General features: G+C 41.8%; 1 protein-coding gene across 1 annotated transcript; it reads left to right on the forward strand.

The window, feature by feature from the left end:
• Positions 1-1,946: 1,946 nt before the first annotated feature.
• Positions 1,947-15,622, forward strand: LOC120298743. Its single transcript, XM_039322740.1, has 5 exons — positions 1,947-2,034; positions 4,827-5,022; positions 7,241-7,387; positions 10,980-11,114; positions 15,334-15,622. The coding sequence occupies exons 1-5, from the start codon at positions 2,029-2,031 to the stop codon at positions 15,453-15,455; spliced, it is 606 nt and encodes a 201-aa protein (XP_039178674.1). The 5' UTR covers positions 1,947-2,028; the 3' UTR covers positions 15,456-15,622.
• Positions 15,623-16,868: the final 1,246 nt, after the last annotated feature.

Consider the following 16,868-nt stretch of genomic DNA (forward strand, 5'->3'; position numbering starts at 1 on the left):
CTGAATGCATGCTCATTCCAGGTAGCCATGATCAGTGCTAGAATCAAGATTCTTTTAACCTACCCACCCTCCAATCCACTCTTGATTTATCCCAAAATGCTTGTTTTTCAGAAGCCTAGTGGTTGGGTAATTAAGAATCAGAAATCCTTGCTGATTGATTGCCAAATCGTTTTTTTTTATTGGTAGATGCACAGATCTGCTGCACAGATTCTCATTCTCTATCCCTCTCTTCCATCCCCCCCCCTTCCAGGTATAGTTGGTCTCATGAACCCTTTTGGCTTGTTTGAAGGTGGCATAAAGAGAAGAGTCAGAGACGTCTGAAGCATGATTCCTGAGGGCCACCTTCACAGATATAGGCATTCTTCTTTATGAACCCAGATTAAGTTCTGGAGCCTGATTGGATGTTGGCATTCCAACTGGTGATGTCATTGAATCAGTGGGATGTCCTGCATTTGGAATGCCAGAGAGCTTCTCTGAGCCCTGCTTGACACAGGGGACCATTCCCGTTTGAATGGTCAAAGTCATAGCAAAAGTGTTCTGTTCCGCCCACCTGATTATCTACGCCATTCATAAAATACATTAATTTTAGTGTGACAGTTCTGCCTGGAGTGCAAAACACCCTCTTCCAGAACAGAGGACAAATTTGGTGCACTGCCTTTAAATTGCATTATTAAAAATGCATCTCATTCAGTGGATGTCTCTCAATCAGAAGTAAGGCCACATGGTCACTTTTTTTTTTAGCTATCTCAGAGCTGTTTTCATTCTCATGTTGTTCAGCAGTCTGTGAATTTCCAAGACTGTTAAGTGAGTTTTCCAGACCTTCCTGAGAGTTTCTTTTTAATCCATTTTAGTATATTTCCTGCAGTGAATTTATCTGTCATGGTTCCGATAGATGAAACTCCTCAAGGAACTTCGAGGCATTGTTTACCTTAAAGAATCTTTATTCGAGAAGCATAACATCGGCACTAACATAATTGAAGCCAAAAACTGAATCCCCCCCCATGAGCACATAGTATCAAAGCACAATTCCCTCTTCCAATTAACAGTCATAAATCACATACCCCAATTAGTTTAAAGCACAGGCTTTCCCTCCAGCTCTCCAGCCCACCAGTTCTTATCATGTTATTTCAACAACCTTGATTCTCACGCTAAGTTCAGTGTTGTTATGTCTAGCTCAGGGGTAGGCAACTTCGGCTCTTTTATGACTCATGGACTTCAACTCCCAGCTATGCTGACTCAGGAATTCTGGGAGTTGAAGTCCATGAGTCATAAAAGAGCCGAGGTTGCCTACCCCTGGTCTAGCTGAACTCTCATGCACACACACACCCTCCCCAGCATCATCTAACTCTAAAAGTGAAAACAAGAAAATGGCTGCATCTCCATCTGTTGTCAAAGCAAAAACATCCAATGTTAGCAGCATTGACATTATCATTATGTGGTAAGTAAGGCCAGGGGATGGCCAGAAAAATCAGAAAATCACAGAGCAGCCCTGAGTAGTATACAATTAAAAACACAAAATATTTCAGCTGAAAGCTGGGAAAGGTGGAAGGAAAAAAAGTGGAGAACCAGCATTAACGTTGATGGATTTAGTTACCGTGGAGATGGGAGCAGGAGCAGGCTGGGACCGACCATCATGGAAAACATCTATATATGTGGTCCCTAGGAGTCAATACCAATTTGATGGCACATAAATCCATCAAGGAAACAGCAGCTGCTGATGAAAAAAACTGTTGATAGATTAGCCCAGTATTGTTGTCCTTAGAGTGATCCAGAGGCCTCTTGCATCCAAAATAGGTGAGATTTTGCTGGCTCACTTCTTCTTTTGCGATTGGAGGTGGAGACTGCTAAGTGCAAGCATGAAGAACCACTGCACGGGCCAGCGTACGGGCATAGCATCTATGACATCACCGAGGCTCACAAAGGAAGGCATGGAAACCATAATGATTCTGGCTGCTGGGTTGAGAAGGAAAGGGAGATGTGTATCAGGCATTGTCCGAAGCTGGAAGACAGGATAATTTCCAGGCAAAGATGGCTGTGAGTAAGAGGTTTTTGAGTAGCAGAAATGCCATTAGATTTTCTTTCTGCCAGTGATGTATCAAGGAAGTGGGCTATCAGAAACTTTGATCAAAGACCACGGAAGGGGCATCTGTGCATGCACAACACGGGGTACAGTTATATCAGGAGAAGCCCCAGAACCAATGTAGAACATCTCAATAACACCTTTCATATCATCACAGCATCAGATTGTGGCATCTCCAAATAACACCAGTCCTGATGATAGTGAAACCCCTTATGTTCTCACAGGCTTAAGAGTTATTACTACAGTTGTTAAAACAGCAGTATTTAAATTATTTTAAGAAATTGTTCATTTGTTGGCATAGACAACGCTCGCAAGACTCTGGGTGATTTGCAGCCTTTATTCATTTGTTTGATTTTTATCCCCCTTTATTATTGTTTATAAATAACTTAAGCCAGTGAAGACACACAATACTCCCTCCTTTTCCTATATTCCGTAACAACTCATTGGTCTGAGAAAGAGGGACTGGCCCAAAATCCCCAGCTGGCTTTCATGTCTAAGGCAGGATTAGGACTCACAGTCTCCCAGTTTCTAGGCTAGCACCTTAACCACTAGACAAATCTGGCTCAAACATTTATTTTTAAATTAAAGTTTAACATTAAACTCTTAATTTAAATAAGTTATAAATACAAACACTTTTTTTTACAAATTTTATTTATAATACAGTTAAAAACAAACAAACATTGGATTTAACGTGACATTCCAGTATATACATTCTTATCAGATTATTCCACTTTTTACAATCAATTCTTCATCTCTACATATACATCTAAGTTTTATATACAATACTTATTCTAAAATAACATATATTTCTATCTTAACATTCATCTTTAATCCCGACCGTCTCTTCAAATTCCTCCAGCAATAAAATTTATCCCAGGTTTCATAATAAATTGATCCACATTTATTTTTTAATATCATTATGAGCCTGTCCATTTCTGCACATGCTAATATTTTATATATTAACTCTTCCTCTGTGGGAATTTCCTTGCTCTTCCATTTTTGCGCTAAAGCAAGCCTAGCTGCAGTCAAGATGTGTAGCAGCAGGTAGATTGTTCCCTTGTCGATAAATGCAAACACTTATAAAGTTATAAATATAAACACTTAAATACAAGCCAGCAGTGTGGCAGCAGTCAAAAGCCCCTCTTCTTATTTGGTGGGCCTTCAATGGCATAGGTAAGTGCACCATCTTGACTTTTTTGACCTCCCCACGGATATTTCTGCCACTTTATTTACCACTTGTATTTTATGATTGCAGCAGGGCTCAAAGATAAGAACTATGAAGCCATGTTACAACTCCCGCCCCTCTTTTCCTAGCATTACAAAATAAAATACCTCAGTGGCTCTCAATCTTTTCTTCACCACACACCCCTTGTAAATACCTTTTGTGGCCATGGACCACCAGGACTTAACAAGATTTAAAGCACTAGACTGCATCAAGCCTACATGGACCCCCTGTGATGACATTGCACCTCTCCCCCCTGGAGGTCCACGGGTTGAGAACTACTGTATTACTACAGTTCTGGGATAATAGAAACCAAGGAATATCCAGGAACAGCAGCTGGCAGTCAAACACCATGATCCCAAATCCTTAATCTCTATCCACACTGACACCAAACAGCACCAGTTCAATTGGAGCAACACAAAAGTCATTGGCTACACCACCACCTGCCACGCTCGTGAGTTCATCAAAGCCCGGCACACCACAAGCAATTCCATTCACAGACATAGTGACCTACAACCGGCCTGTGAACCTTCAGAATCCAAATCAACCACGCAGGGATAGCACTGTCTCTCAACCCACCCATGCAAGCCCTCCACAACTAGCACTTCACCTCCCAATGACCCTAACCTAATGTAACCTCCTCACAAGACCCATCACAAGACTCCTACTGATGGCTCACACCTGACCCATCACAAGACCCTCACTTGATCCACCACACCTGACCCATCACAAGACCCCCACTTGACCCACCCACACCTGACCCATCACAAGACCCTCACTTGACCCATACCTGACCCATCACAAGACCCTCACTTGACCCACATCTGACCCATCACAAGACCCTCACTTGACCCACCCACACCTGACCTATCACAAGACCCATCACAAGATGCTCACTTGACCCACCACACCTGACCCATCACAAGACCCCTCATAAGACCCTCACTTGACACACCCACACCTGACCCATCACAAGACCTACTGATCACACAAACAGAAGAACACTGACACTGATATCCCCTAAACTCCACTGAAGATGTTACCTACCCTACTAATGAAATGTTGGGAAACCAACCCACGAACTTGGAGAACGACCCTTCACCCTCATCCTACACCCGAGCTACAGAAATTCACCACTGTTACTGCAATAGTCTCATTAATTAGAAAGACTGCTTGGTTTAACCTGCATGGGACAAACTCGCTTTCTGTCTAAGGGCAAAGTACTCAGTCTGATCCCTCTTTGATTTAATCTATCCCAGAGTTTCTCAACTTTGGCAACTTGAAGCTGTATAGACTTCAGCTCTGAGATTTATCCAGCCGAGGTTGAGAAATGCCAATCTCTCCTGCTCAGCAGGGTTGTTGTCAAAAAAATTGAGACCATGCCATTTTTTTAAAAAAAACTCAATTGTCCAAGAGAAATATCATGTGGAATGCTTCACTTGTATGGTCAGGTGACTGATGAACTTTAGATGGACTGCCTTATTTTGAAGATAAGTTGGGTTTTGTTTTGTTTTTTTTTCATAGAATTTTGACAAGCTTTTCCCCCTGAACTTTCCAAGGAGGCTGCATGATGTCCTGTCTTCCATAAACTTTCTCCTGTTGCTGGTGACCACTTCAAGTCCTTTATTGCTAAGGTTTAGGTTATATCAAGGTTATTTTTTGAATGGATGGTGGACAGTTTGTGACGGATACAGCTGTAATTCAGTTAGGTCCTCTTCTGGTAAGTATCATAGCCTGCTCAATTATTTTACTCCCCATCCTGGTCCAACTGTTTAGAACAGTGTTTCTCAACCTCAATAAGATAGGTGGACTTCAACTCCCAGAATTCTCCAGCCAGCATTCTGGGGAATTATAGACCAAACATCTTAAAGGTGACAAGGTTGACAAACACTGATCTTAGAGCTTAGGAAACATACAAATAATACAGCACACTGTCCATTCAGAGGATTCAAACAAACTCTAGACAGGGCACAATATGAATGTTTTAATTTCTCACTGCACCATAGTGGCGCAGTAGTTAGAATGCAGTATTGCAGGCTAATTATGCTGATTGCCATCAGTTTGATCCTGACTGGCCCAGGGTTGACTCAGCCTTCCATCCTTCTGAGGTCGATAAAATGAGGACCCAGATTGTTGGAGGCAATATGCCGATTCTTAATCGCTTAAAGAAGGCTATGAAGCAGTATATAAGTCTAAATGCGGCTGCCACTCTCATTGTTTCTACTTTGCCTAATTCGTTCTGGCTTTCTTGCTCCTGACTTTAGTGATTGTGACCAGCTGAGCATGTGTCATGGGTGCTTCCACAAAATAGCTGGTATGCCAGAGGTCCAAAACACCCATTTGCCGAGAAACTGGGATATAGCACCTGCCATTTCTATTCTGTCAGAAAACGTCTGAGGCCTCTATAGTTGCTTCTGGAGGCCGATGCTTTACTTTGCAGCCTGCCAGTATCCAATTTCATTTATTTAATTTTTATTTAATTGGTTTTTAAAATGTTAATAAAATCAAGTGGGTAAGAAGCTTGGTTGAAACAAAGGTTATCTGTGATCATGTTGATATTATAGCATTGTGCAGCCTACCTCAGCCTACAGTGGATGATCACTGCTCATACTATAATAAAGTTTAGGTAGTCCTTGACTTACAACATTTAGTGACTTAAAAAGTGATTTACGACCATTTTTCACACCTACGACCAATGCAGCATCGTCGTGGTCATGTGATCAAAATTCAGACACTTGGCGATTGGTTCATATTTAGGACGGTTGCTGGGTCCCCCCGGGATCCTGTGACCATCTTTTATGACCTCCTGATGAGTAAAGTCAAGCCAGATTCAGTTAACAACCTCATCACCAACTTAACAACAGCAGTAATTCATTTAACAACTGTGACAAGAAAGGCTGCGAAATGGGGCATAATTCACTTAACAAATGGTCTCACAGAGACAGGGCTCAGTTGTGCTGGTAGGTAGAGGACCTATCTGTATGGGAAAGCGTGACCCCATGCCAATCTTATATACGAGCAATATTATGTGGAAGTAAAAGAAAATATATCTGAAGATGAAACTGGGATGTCCAGGAACCTGGAAGTCTGGTGCTGCTGGATCACACAGGCAGATCAGAAGCTTGGCTTAGTCCAGTGATGGTGAACCTTTTAGAGACCAAGTGCCCAAACTACAACCCAAAATCCACTTATTTATCACCGGGTGCCAGGTGGGTGTGACCCACTGGGTGGGTATGGCGGTGGTGGTCATGGCAGACTGGTTGGGTCTGGCCAAGGTGGGTGTGGTCACCTCAATGTTACTTGTGGGGAGGGATGCCTGTGGGGGCCGGGCAGGGTTGGGGGAAATCCAGGGGGTCTCTGGCAGGTGCAGCGGTGGGCAGGAGGCTTGTTCTGCAGGGTGAGATGAGGCAAGGTGAGGCAGGGTGGGGGTGCCATTGTCGCAGGACAAGGCAAGGCAGGGGCTGGGGTGGCAGCTGCCTGATACCATCGGCCCCTGCACACAGAGGCCAGAGAGCACATGGGACCGACAGTGTCCATCAGCAGCCACAGCCTGCCGCCCCCTCGACCGGCGCACTCTGGGGCTCTGCAGCCCACTGCCAGCAGTTCAGAGAAGCCACCTCTGAGCTGGACAGATAGCCGACAGCTGAAGCGGCGATGCAGTGGGTCGTGCCCAGGAAAAGGAGAGCATGCGAGGCCAGGAGGGATGTGATGGAGGGGAGGGAAACCACCCATGTTGTGATGCATCCGGCCATGTAGGACTTTAGCAAGTTAGTGGGTGGTTGGTTGAAGAGGGACGGTTGCCATCTCCAGGGCATGGCATGCATGCCCACAGAGAAGGCTCTGAGTGCCGCCTCTGGCACGCGTGCCATAGGTTCGCCACCAGTGGCTTAATATGAGACAACTTCAAATGTAATTGTTCCTTTGAATATTTTCTGTAGGCCCTTTGATTGCTGCCCAGGTCCTTGCTGTAGCTGCTGTTTTCTTTGGCTTTATTGCTTTGATTTCTTCATGGAAGCTACTGGCGTGCTTGATAGGTCGGGAGATAACCGAAAACCTGATTTCTTCAGTGGCTCATTTCGGCACAGGTACGATGTAAACCACTCAGCTATGAAGGAATGATGAGGTGGTGGCACAGTGGTTAGAATGCAGTACTGCGGGCTACTTCTGCTGACTGCCTGCAGTTCAGCAGTTCCAGTCTCACCAGCTCAAAGTTGACTCAACCTTCCATCCTTCCGAGGTGGGTAAAATGAGGACCCAGATTGTTGGGTGCAATAGGCTGACTCTGTAAACCGCTTAAAGAGGGCTGTGAAAAGCACTGTGAAGTGGTATATAAGTCTAAGAGCTATTGCTATAATAGAGCTGAGCTCAGCAAATGGGTAAGTAAGCTGCTCAAAGTTAAATGCTTGCCCAGAAATGCTCAGCAGAGGTCAATATGGCTGGGCACCTGCCAAGGCCCTAGAAAGTCATGAGAGGCCCAGATTACCAAATGGAAAGTCATTGTGCTGAAGGGAGTTGTAGACAAAAGGCAGTGAGAGACAATCTATGTCATATTTTAGAGCAGTGTTGCCCAACCCTTGCCATTTCAATTCACAGAATTTTATCACCAGCACGGGCTTGTTAAGCACTACAGAATACAGAATAATAGAGTTGGAAGGAAACTTGGAGATCTTCTAGTCCAACCCCCTGCTCAAGCAGGAGACCCTATACTATTTCAGACAAGTGGCTGTCCACTCTCTTCTTAAAAGCCTCCAGTGATAAAGCACCCAAAACTTGTGAAGGCAAGCCGTTCCACTGGTTAATTGTTCTGTTAGGAAATTTCTCCTTAGTTCCAGGTTGCTTCTCTCATTGATTAGTTTCCACTCATTGTTTCTTGTCTTGCCTTCTGGTGCTTTGGAAAAAAGGTTTACCCTCTCTTTTTTGGGGCAGCCCCTCAAATATTGGGACACTGCTATCATGTCACTCCTAGTCCTTCTTTTTTCTAGACTAACCATACCCAATTCCTGCAGCCGTTCTTCATACACTTTCCAAAGTCTAAACATCTTTTTTACAATGTGGTGTCCAAAACTGGATGCAGTATTCCAGATGTGGTTCTTATTAAGGCAGTGGTTCTCAATCTTTTTAATGCCGTGACCCCCAACCGGTCGTAAGTCAAGGACTACTCAACTGGTCGTAAGTCGAGGACTACTCAACTGGTGCAGCACCGTTTGCAGAATGGGACATTTGGCGGGCTCAGCAGGGCAGAGACAGCCTGGACAATTCCTATTGGCTTTGGAAAGGCAATAGAATTAGACTCTATTCAAGAGAGTCTATTCTATTGGCTTTCAAAAGCCAATAGAATAAAAGGGAGTAGCACAGCTAAGGAAAAGGGGGGAAAAATGGCGGACTGCATTGTTTGGCGACCCCTGTGAAATGGTCGTTCGACCCCAAATGGGGTCCCGACCCACAGGTTGAGAACCATTGTATTAAGGTTTTATAAAGTGGTACTAATACTTCACATGATCTTGACTTTATCCCTCTGTTTATGCAACCAAGGATTGCATTAGCTTTTTTGGCTTCTGCAGCACACTGCTGGCTCATATTTAAGTGATTGTCCATTAGGACTCCAAGATCATTCTGGCAGTTGAAATCCACATACCTGGAAATAGTCAAAGTTGGGAAACAGGGGTTAGAGGATGAGTCATTCAGGAGATAGAATGGGAAGAAGGAACATTGACACAGAAACTGTGGGGGACTTTGAGGATGCTGGAAAAAGAATAGGAGAACAGACATCAACAATCAAGCAATGGAAGGTGAATCCATGGGCTGTTTATCTCATAAATGGCAACTCCATCCAGGGAGGAAGAAATCTGGGAAGAAGCTTTTCAAATCGTTCAAAGAGACCCTGGGGAAATTCCTCTTCTAGCTTCCAAGATTTGGTTACTCTAAGCTAGCTTTAAAGATAGTTTACTGAAGATGATTAGGGGACTGGAGGCTAAAACATATAAGGAACAGTTGCTGGAATTGGGTATGTCTAGTTTAACGAAGAGAAGGACGAGGGGGGGACATGATAGCAGTGTTCCAATATCTCAGGGGCTGCCCCAAAGAAGAGGGAGTCAAGCTATTCTCCAAAGCGCCTGAAGGCAGGACAAGAAGCAACGGATGAAAACTAATCAATGAGAGAAACAACCTAGAACTAAGAAGAAACTTCCTAACAGTTAGAACAATTAACCCGTGGAACAACCTGCCTCCAGAAGCGGTGAATGCTCCAACCCTGGAGGTTTTTAAGAAGAGACTGGACAGCCATTTGTCCGAAATGGTATGGGGTTTCCTGCCTGAGCAGGGGGTTGGACTAGATGACCTCCAAGGTTCCTTCCAACTTTACTATTATTATTATTATTATTATTATTATTATTATTATTATTATTATTATTATTATTATTATTATTATTGTTAACTCTGTAGAGCACTCACTTGCCTGAATGAGGCTTGGCAGAAGCCAGGATTGTGCAAATGTCTGACTTGAAGATTTGCTCTGAAGGCAACTCCATGTATTCAGTCTCCACCAGGTTGAGTTATTTTGAAGTGTTAGATTGAATCAAGCGCCTCGGAATCAATTGAGAAAGAATGCCTTGGATTTTACACTTGAGTGAAAGATATTTGCTGAATCCGTCTGGAGATGCAAATGATTTTAAAAGTCTGTATATACATATACATATACATATACATATACATACACACACACACACACACACACGCACACATACAGTTGTTAAGTGAATCACTCTACTTGTTACATTAGTAACAGGGTTGTTAAGTGAGTCTGGCTTCCCCCATTGACTTTGCTTGTCAGAAGGTCACAGAAGCTGATCCGGGACACTGCAACCGTCATAAGTACGAGTCAGTTGCCAAACATCTTGATTACGTGACTATGGGGATGCTTCAACCATCTTGTGAAAAATGGTCATCAGTCACTTTTTTCTCTGCCGTTGTAACTTTGAACAGTCACTAAATGAACTGTTATAAGTCGAGGACTGCTTGTATTCAATAGAAAGTAAAGTGGAACGCATAGCTGTTTTTTTTCCCTTTTCATTCGTTTTCTCCCCCCCTCCTCGCCCTTGCTTGTTTGTTTTGTACACTTTTACTGGACTGAAAAATTCAATTATTTGTGTATGATTTTAAACATCCAAATTTTTTAAAATTAGATTTTGGGTAATATGGACACTCCTACTAGGAACTCTGACTTCTCTCTCTCTTTTTTTGGTAAAGTTTTTATTAATATTTCTTTCATACAATTCAGGTGTATTTATTCAACAAAAGTGTTGTCTGAGTTTATCATTCACTAATACAAATTTAATTACTAATCCTTTATTCTTTTCTCCAGCTGTTGATAAAATAAGTCCCAAGTTTGAAAGTATTCTGCCTCATAGTAAATCTGCCCATTTCCGCATATTCTAGTATTTTTTTAATTATTTCTTCCTGTGATGGTATTTCTTCATTTTTCCAATGTTGTGCGAATATGATTCTTGCCGCTGTTATCACATGTAAAATCAAGCATATACTTTGTTTATCAATCTTTTTCTGGCATTATATCTAGTAAAAAAAAGTTCAGGTTTAAAATCTACATGCTTTCCCAACATCTTTTCTAGCCAAGTATGTTTTTTTTGTCCTGAACTTTTGACTTCTCTTTTTAATTTTCAGGACTCTTCTTGCTATCTGCTCTGTTAATTACTTACTGCAATCTTAGAATCAAGATTGATGTGCACAACAATAAAATGAAACCTTACTATGGTTTTTTCCTCGGTTGCTTTGTCTGTTTTCTATCATTCTTCTTAGGTAAGTAAGACTCTAAGTTAAGCGTAATTTTCAAGAACAATCTCTCCCCTATACCTGAAAAGTTTTTGATCACTGTATGCTACCTGTTCTAACATATGCCAGAGAAACATGGACACGAGCCTCACAATCAATACAAAAGCTACAAGTGACACAAAGAGCCATGTACAGATACAAGCTCAGCATCAAAAGACAAGAGAGAGAGACCTGCACGTGGATTAGAGCAGGGCTTTTCAACCTTTTCACCCATTGTACCATTTTTAGGATATGGCAACATCCGAGTACCACCAGTTGCCTAGCAAGGTGTCAAAAACTTGATGACCCCCCCAAAAAAGGGGGGGAGTGATAAAGTACAGGTAGTCCTCGCTTTACAACAGTTCACTTAGTGACTGTTTGAAGTTACAATGGCACTGAAAAAAGTGCCCCCCAAGCCACAGTCAAGCAAGACACCTGCCTGCCCACCCGGTGGACTCTTCCTTCTGTCCGAGGTTTTCATTGTTGTGAGCATTTCTGTTGAGGGTTGGCAGCAGGGGTGGGGTGGGGTGTTTGGTTTTTATTCCCCCCATCTGATGGGTGGTTGCAGCAGGTTTTGGTTACTTCACATGACCCCGGGACACTGTGACGTCATAAATATGAATCAGTTGCCAAGCATCTGAATGTAAATCACAAGACTCTGGAGCTGCTGCAACATTCCAGCTGATCGGAGCTTCTTCTGGACTCAGCAGAAGCACCAGGATCAGCGCCGAGCTCCAGCTGGAGCCTCGCACTGATCCTGACGCTTCCGCTGAGCCTTGACAGCCTGCAGCTCCAGCTATGTCTCGCTCAGGCTTGTGCGGTGCTGCCACCGGTTCAGCTCATTCCCCTCCCCTGCTACCACTTTTCTAGGATGGTTGTGTACCACCTGCCAGGTGCCAATGTACCACAGGTGGTACCCGTACCACTGGTTGAAAAGCCCTGGATTAGAGAACCGACAAAAATATATGATTTTTTACTCAAAAGAGTAAATAAAAATGGAAATGGAAATGGACTGGTCACCTAGGAAGAAGTACTGATGGCAGAAGAACTAAGGCAGTCATAGAATGGATCCCACTTGATAAAAAGCGTCCACAAAAGAGACCTAAGGCAAGATGGAATAATGACATCAGCAAATATTGCGAGCCCAACTAGCAAAGGAAAGCTCAAAGCCGTACTGGTTGGAAACATGCAGAAGGGGCCTTCATCTGCAGTAAATAGACAATGGCTAGAATGATGATGATGTAAGATTCTGTTGGAGACAACAAACTACATTATGGGTTAAAAGTCAGGATAAAGGCAACAACATCATCTTTGCATATATGATGGATGAAGTGTTTGATGGTAAACACTTTTTAGACACAGGGATATTTATCTGGCACAAAATTTGCACTCAGTAGAGTTCATCACCTAGTTTAGTCTCTGGATTTATTCAATGAAATCACATTATAGCTGAACTGAAACCATTGCACTAACTGCCAGTTACTCTGGATAAGATGTAAAGTCCTGTTTTTTATGATTAAAGCTCTACAAGACCTGACTCCAGTCTATTTGAAAGAATTCAAATACCAAAGCACCTGAAGGCAGGACAAGGAGCAACGAATGGAAACTAATCAAGAAGAGAAGCAACCTAGAACTAAGGAGAAATTTCCTGAAAGTTAGAACAATTAAACTGTGGAATGACTTGCTTTCAGAAGTTGTGGGTGCTCCAGCATTGGAAATTTTTAAGAAGAGATTGGGCAGCCATTTGTCTGAAATGCTATAAGGTTTCCTGCTATTTCATGTTATTATTTTATCCTATTCTTTCAGCATTGTTTATGAATTCTGCAACTTATTGAGATTATCTAAAGAGGTTCTCCAACAGCTCTTATAGGTTTTTTGGGATGACAGCCACAACTGAGATGCTCCTGCATTCAATTTTCTTTGGAACATGCTCCCTGCTGAATTAAAGAACTACTACATTAATTTGTAGAAGGACCCTAAAAGCCTATTTTCAAATCAGGCTTTTAATTCTTGTTTTTAACTTTTTTAAATAGCTCTGAATTTAATTGTATGTTTTACTGTCAGCCACCAAAGATCTTTAGTAACTGCTGGTATAAAAAGTTGAATGGATGAATGAATGATAGTCCTGAATCCAGTCAGAAAGGTCAAACAGAAATATCTGGAAGCATCTTCTCATGTATGAAGGGCCTGCTTAAATCCGAGAGTCAGGAGCCCAAAGGGATAAATGAATGGATATATGGATAAAGTTAATAGAGGATAAAGATTATCTGAGCATACTTTCCACCCAGAATTTTTAAATCAAAAAATTATTTCACACAAAACCCATTTCTATTTCCCCCCCTGTTATCTTCTTCATAATGTGGCAAGGGAAAAGCCTTTTCTTTTATACATACATACACACACACACACACACACACACACACACACACACACACACACACACACACACACACACACATATATATATATATATATATATATATATATATATATATATATATATGTTTTCTGAGGCTTTTGCGGGTGTTTGTATGTAGGACTTTGGTTATTCGGGTTTTCTCCCACGTAAAATTGGAAGTGTCTTGGCGACGTTTTGACGAAGTCTCATTCGTCATCTTCAGGCTGGTGCTTTCGGCTTCGTGCTCCTAGAAGCACGAAGCCGAAAGCACCAGCCTGAAGATGACAAATGAGACTTCGTCGAAACGTCGCCAAGACACTTCCAATTTTACATGGGAGAAAACCCGAATAACCAAAGACCTACATATATATATATATATATATTATATATATATATATATATATATATATATATGTCTTTGGTTGTTTTCTCCCGCGTAAAATTGGAAGTGTCTTGGCAACGTTTCGACGAAGTCTCATTCGTCATCTTCAGGCTGGTGTTTTCAGCTTCGTGCTTTGAGCAGCAATGTGTGGTCTTAGCTGTTTCTGACACCCTCCATGAAGAGGAGACACAACCACGAACGAGAAGCCAAAAAATAGCAAGGCAGCCCAAAATCTTAAACCCCTCTGCAACTCAGACTAACCTGAGTACAACCAAACAGAACACTCCCCCAGCCAATCAGAGCACAGCCAAGCCCCTAACCATTCAGAACACACCTCCACCCAATCAGAACACAGCCAAGCTCCCACCCAATCAGTTCATACCCCCACTGGCAGTTAAAAGGAAGAAACAGCTAAGACCACACATTGCTGCTCAAAGCACGAAGCTGAAAACACCAGCCTGAAGATGACGAATGGGACTTCGTCGAAACGTCGCCAAGACACTTCCAATTTTACGCGGGAGAAAACCCGAACAACCAAAGACCTACATACAAATACCCGCGAAAACCTCAGAAAACACACACACACACACACACACACACACACACACACACACACACACATATATATATATATATATATATTTCGAACATACAAAATACACAATACACAATACATTTTCCATTTTCCTTAACAATACTATGCCCTATATCTCTTACATTTATTAACAATTATTTACATTACTTCTCTTACTTTTTTATTCCTCAATTCTAACCAACTATAATACATGTCCCATACCTCATAGAATTCCGTATCTTCTTTGTCTTTCATTTCTAGAGTTAGTTTATTCATCTCTGTACAGTCTAAAATCTTTCCTATAATCTTTGCATTTGTTGGTATGCTTTCACTTTTCCACTGTTGCATGTATGCAATACATGCCACCGTTATAATATGTATAATGATGTATTGGAGTCGTTTTTCAATTTTTGGGTTAATTATACCTGGTAAAAATATTTCTGGCTTGAGTTCAATTTGTTGTTTTGTTATTTCCAGTAGCCATCTTCTTATCTGCTCCCAGTAAATTTTTGCTTTGGGGCATTGCCACGACATATGATAGAATGTTCCCTCATTGTTTTTACATTTCCAACAATCTGGTTTCATATTTTTATAAATTTTAGCCAATCTCGCCGGTGCTAGATGCCATCTGTAAAACATTTTAATTTGGTTTTCTTTATACGCAGTTGATAATGTTAATTTGTGATTTATGTTCCATGTTCTTTAGGGAAAAAGCCTTTTCATTGTTGCAATTGTTATAGCATTAAGAGTCAGAAATGTATAACGATCCCTTCCCAATCACTTAGAGGTCTACCTGTAGTTTCTTGTTTACCTTCTGATCGATTTTACTTTTCCATTATTATTTTTCCCCCAGGCACAATCAGCCTATTATATTATAAGGGCTTGATCAAAGAAAAGGAAAATGTGATTTGTGACATAAATGCAGAAGCACAAGGAGAGATAGCACAATCAGACAATGAAAAGCTTACCGTATAATCTATGCCTCATCTGTATTGTTCAAGAGTACAATTACAGACATCCTTAGAAGATCCTGAAAAATCAGACAAGCTGAACGAATGGCTATTTACTCAACAGCAATTTGTAATACGGAAGGCCACATGTGAGCTGTAACTTGGCATCTTGGCAACTTCTTGTTCCCGCCTCCACTCACCAGCAGTTCTATTAAAATTGTTGAAGTGACCCAAGATTATTGTCTATTCAGTCTTAATTTCTGTCCTTAAGTGGATTTATCCTTCATTTCTGAGACAGGGACCATTTTCACACAATATATTTGCAGTGCAAATGAGATATTTCTTGGTGGCTGTTTCTCATTTGGGGAAGAAGCAAGTAATAATAATAATAATAGAGTTGGAAGGGACCTTGGAGGTCATCGAGTCCAACCCCCTGCTCAGGCAGGAAACCCTACACCATATCAGACAAATGGCTGCCCAGGCTCTTTTTAAAAACTTCCAGTGTTGGAGCATTCACTGCTTCTGGAGGCAGTTGTTCCACTGGTTAATTGTTCTAACTATGAGAAAGTTTCTCCTTAGTTCTAGGTTGCTTCTCTTCTTGATTAGTTTTCATCCATTGCTTCTTGTCCTGCCTTCAGGTGTCTTGGAGAATAGCTTGACTCCCTCTTCTTTGTGGCAGCCTCTGAGATATTGGAACACTGTTATCATGTCCCCGCTCGTCCTTCTCTTCGTTAAACTAGACATACCCAATTCCTGCAACCGTTCTTTATATGTTTTAGCCTCCAGTCCCCTAATCATCTTTGTTGCTCTTCTCTGTACTCTTTCTAAGTCTCAACATCTTTTTTACATCGTGGTGATCAAAACTGGATGCAGTATTCCAAGTGTGGCCTTACCAAGGCATTATAAAGTGGTATTAATACTTCACGTGATCTTGATTCTATCCCTCTGTTAATGCAGCCCAGCATTGTGTTGGCTTTTTGGCAGCTGCAGCACACGGCTGGCTCATATTTAATTTAATCAGCACCCAAGGTTTTTGAAGGCCAGATGTGTCCTTCGAGGCTCCAGTTCAGGTCGCAAAACAGTTTTGGTGAGGCAAGGATTGGGCTAGTTAATTTGCCCTTTTCTGCAGTAGCACAAACAAATGAGCATAGAGCGCAATGATGTAATTGTGGCTTGTTCCAAAAACTGTTAGAGAATGCATCTGTTTGTTCTTTGCACTTGAACTGTAGCTTGCTCCTTGTATGCTTGGGAGTAGAAATATTATTAGTAATATGTGCTTATAACTAAGCAAAGTGCGGACACAAAATAAAACAGCAATTGACACCATCATGTATGTAAATAAAGCATAACAGCATAATACAAAATAGGTGTAAAAATCGGAAGACCCTGTATTCTAATTCCACCTTAAGCACAAAGCCAGCAAGGTGGCCTTGGGCCA

This window comes from Crotalus tigris, unplaced genomic scaffold, assembly GCF_016545835.1.
Source record: "Crotalus tigris isolate CLP2741 ecotype Arizona unplaced genomic scaffold, ASM1654583v1 scf7180000024119.3904262, whole genome shotgun sequence".
Lineage (NCBI taxonomy): Eukaryota > Metazoa > Chordata > Lepidosauria > Squamata > Viperidae > Crotalus > Crotalus tigris.

Excerpts from the sequence above, each read along its gene's own strand:
- LOC120298743 (XM_039322740.1), top strand. Across the intron at positions 5,023-7,240 it reads TTCAGTTAGGTCCTCTTCTG|GCCCTTTGATTGCTGCCCAG; the intron begins GTAAGTATCATA and ends TATTTTCTGTAG. Across the intron at positions 7,388-10,979 it reads AGTGGCTCATTTCGGCACAG|GACTCTTCTTGCTATCTGCT; the intron begins GTACGATGTAAA and ends TTTAATTTTCAG.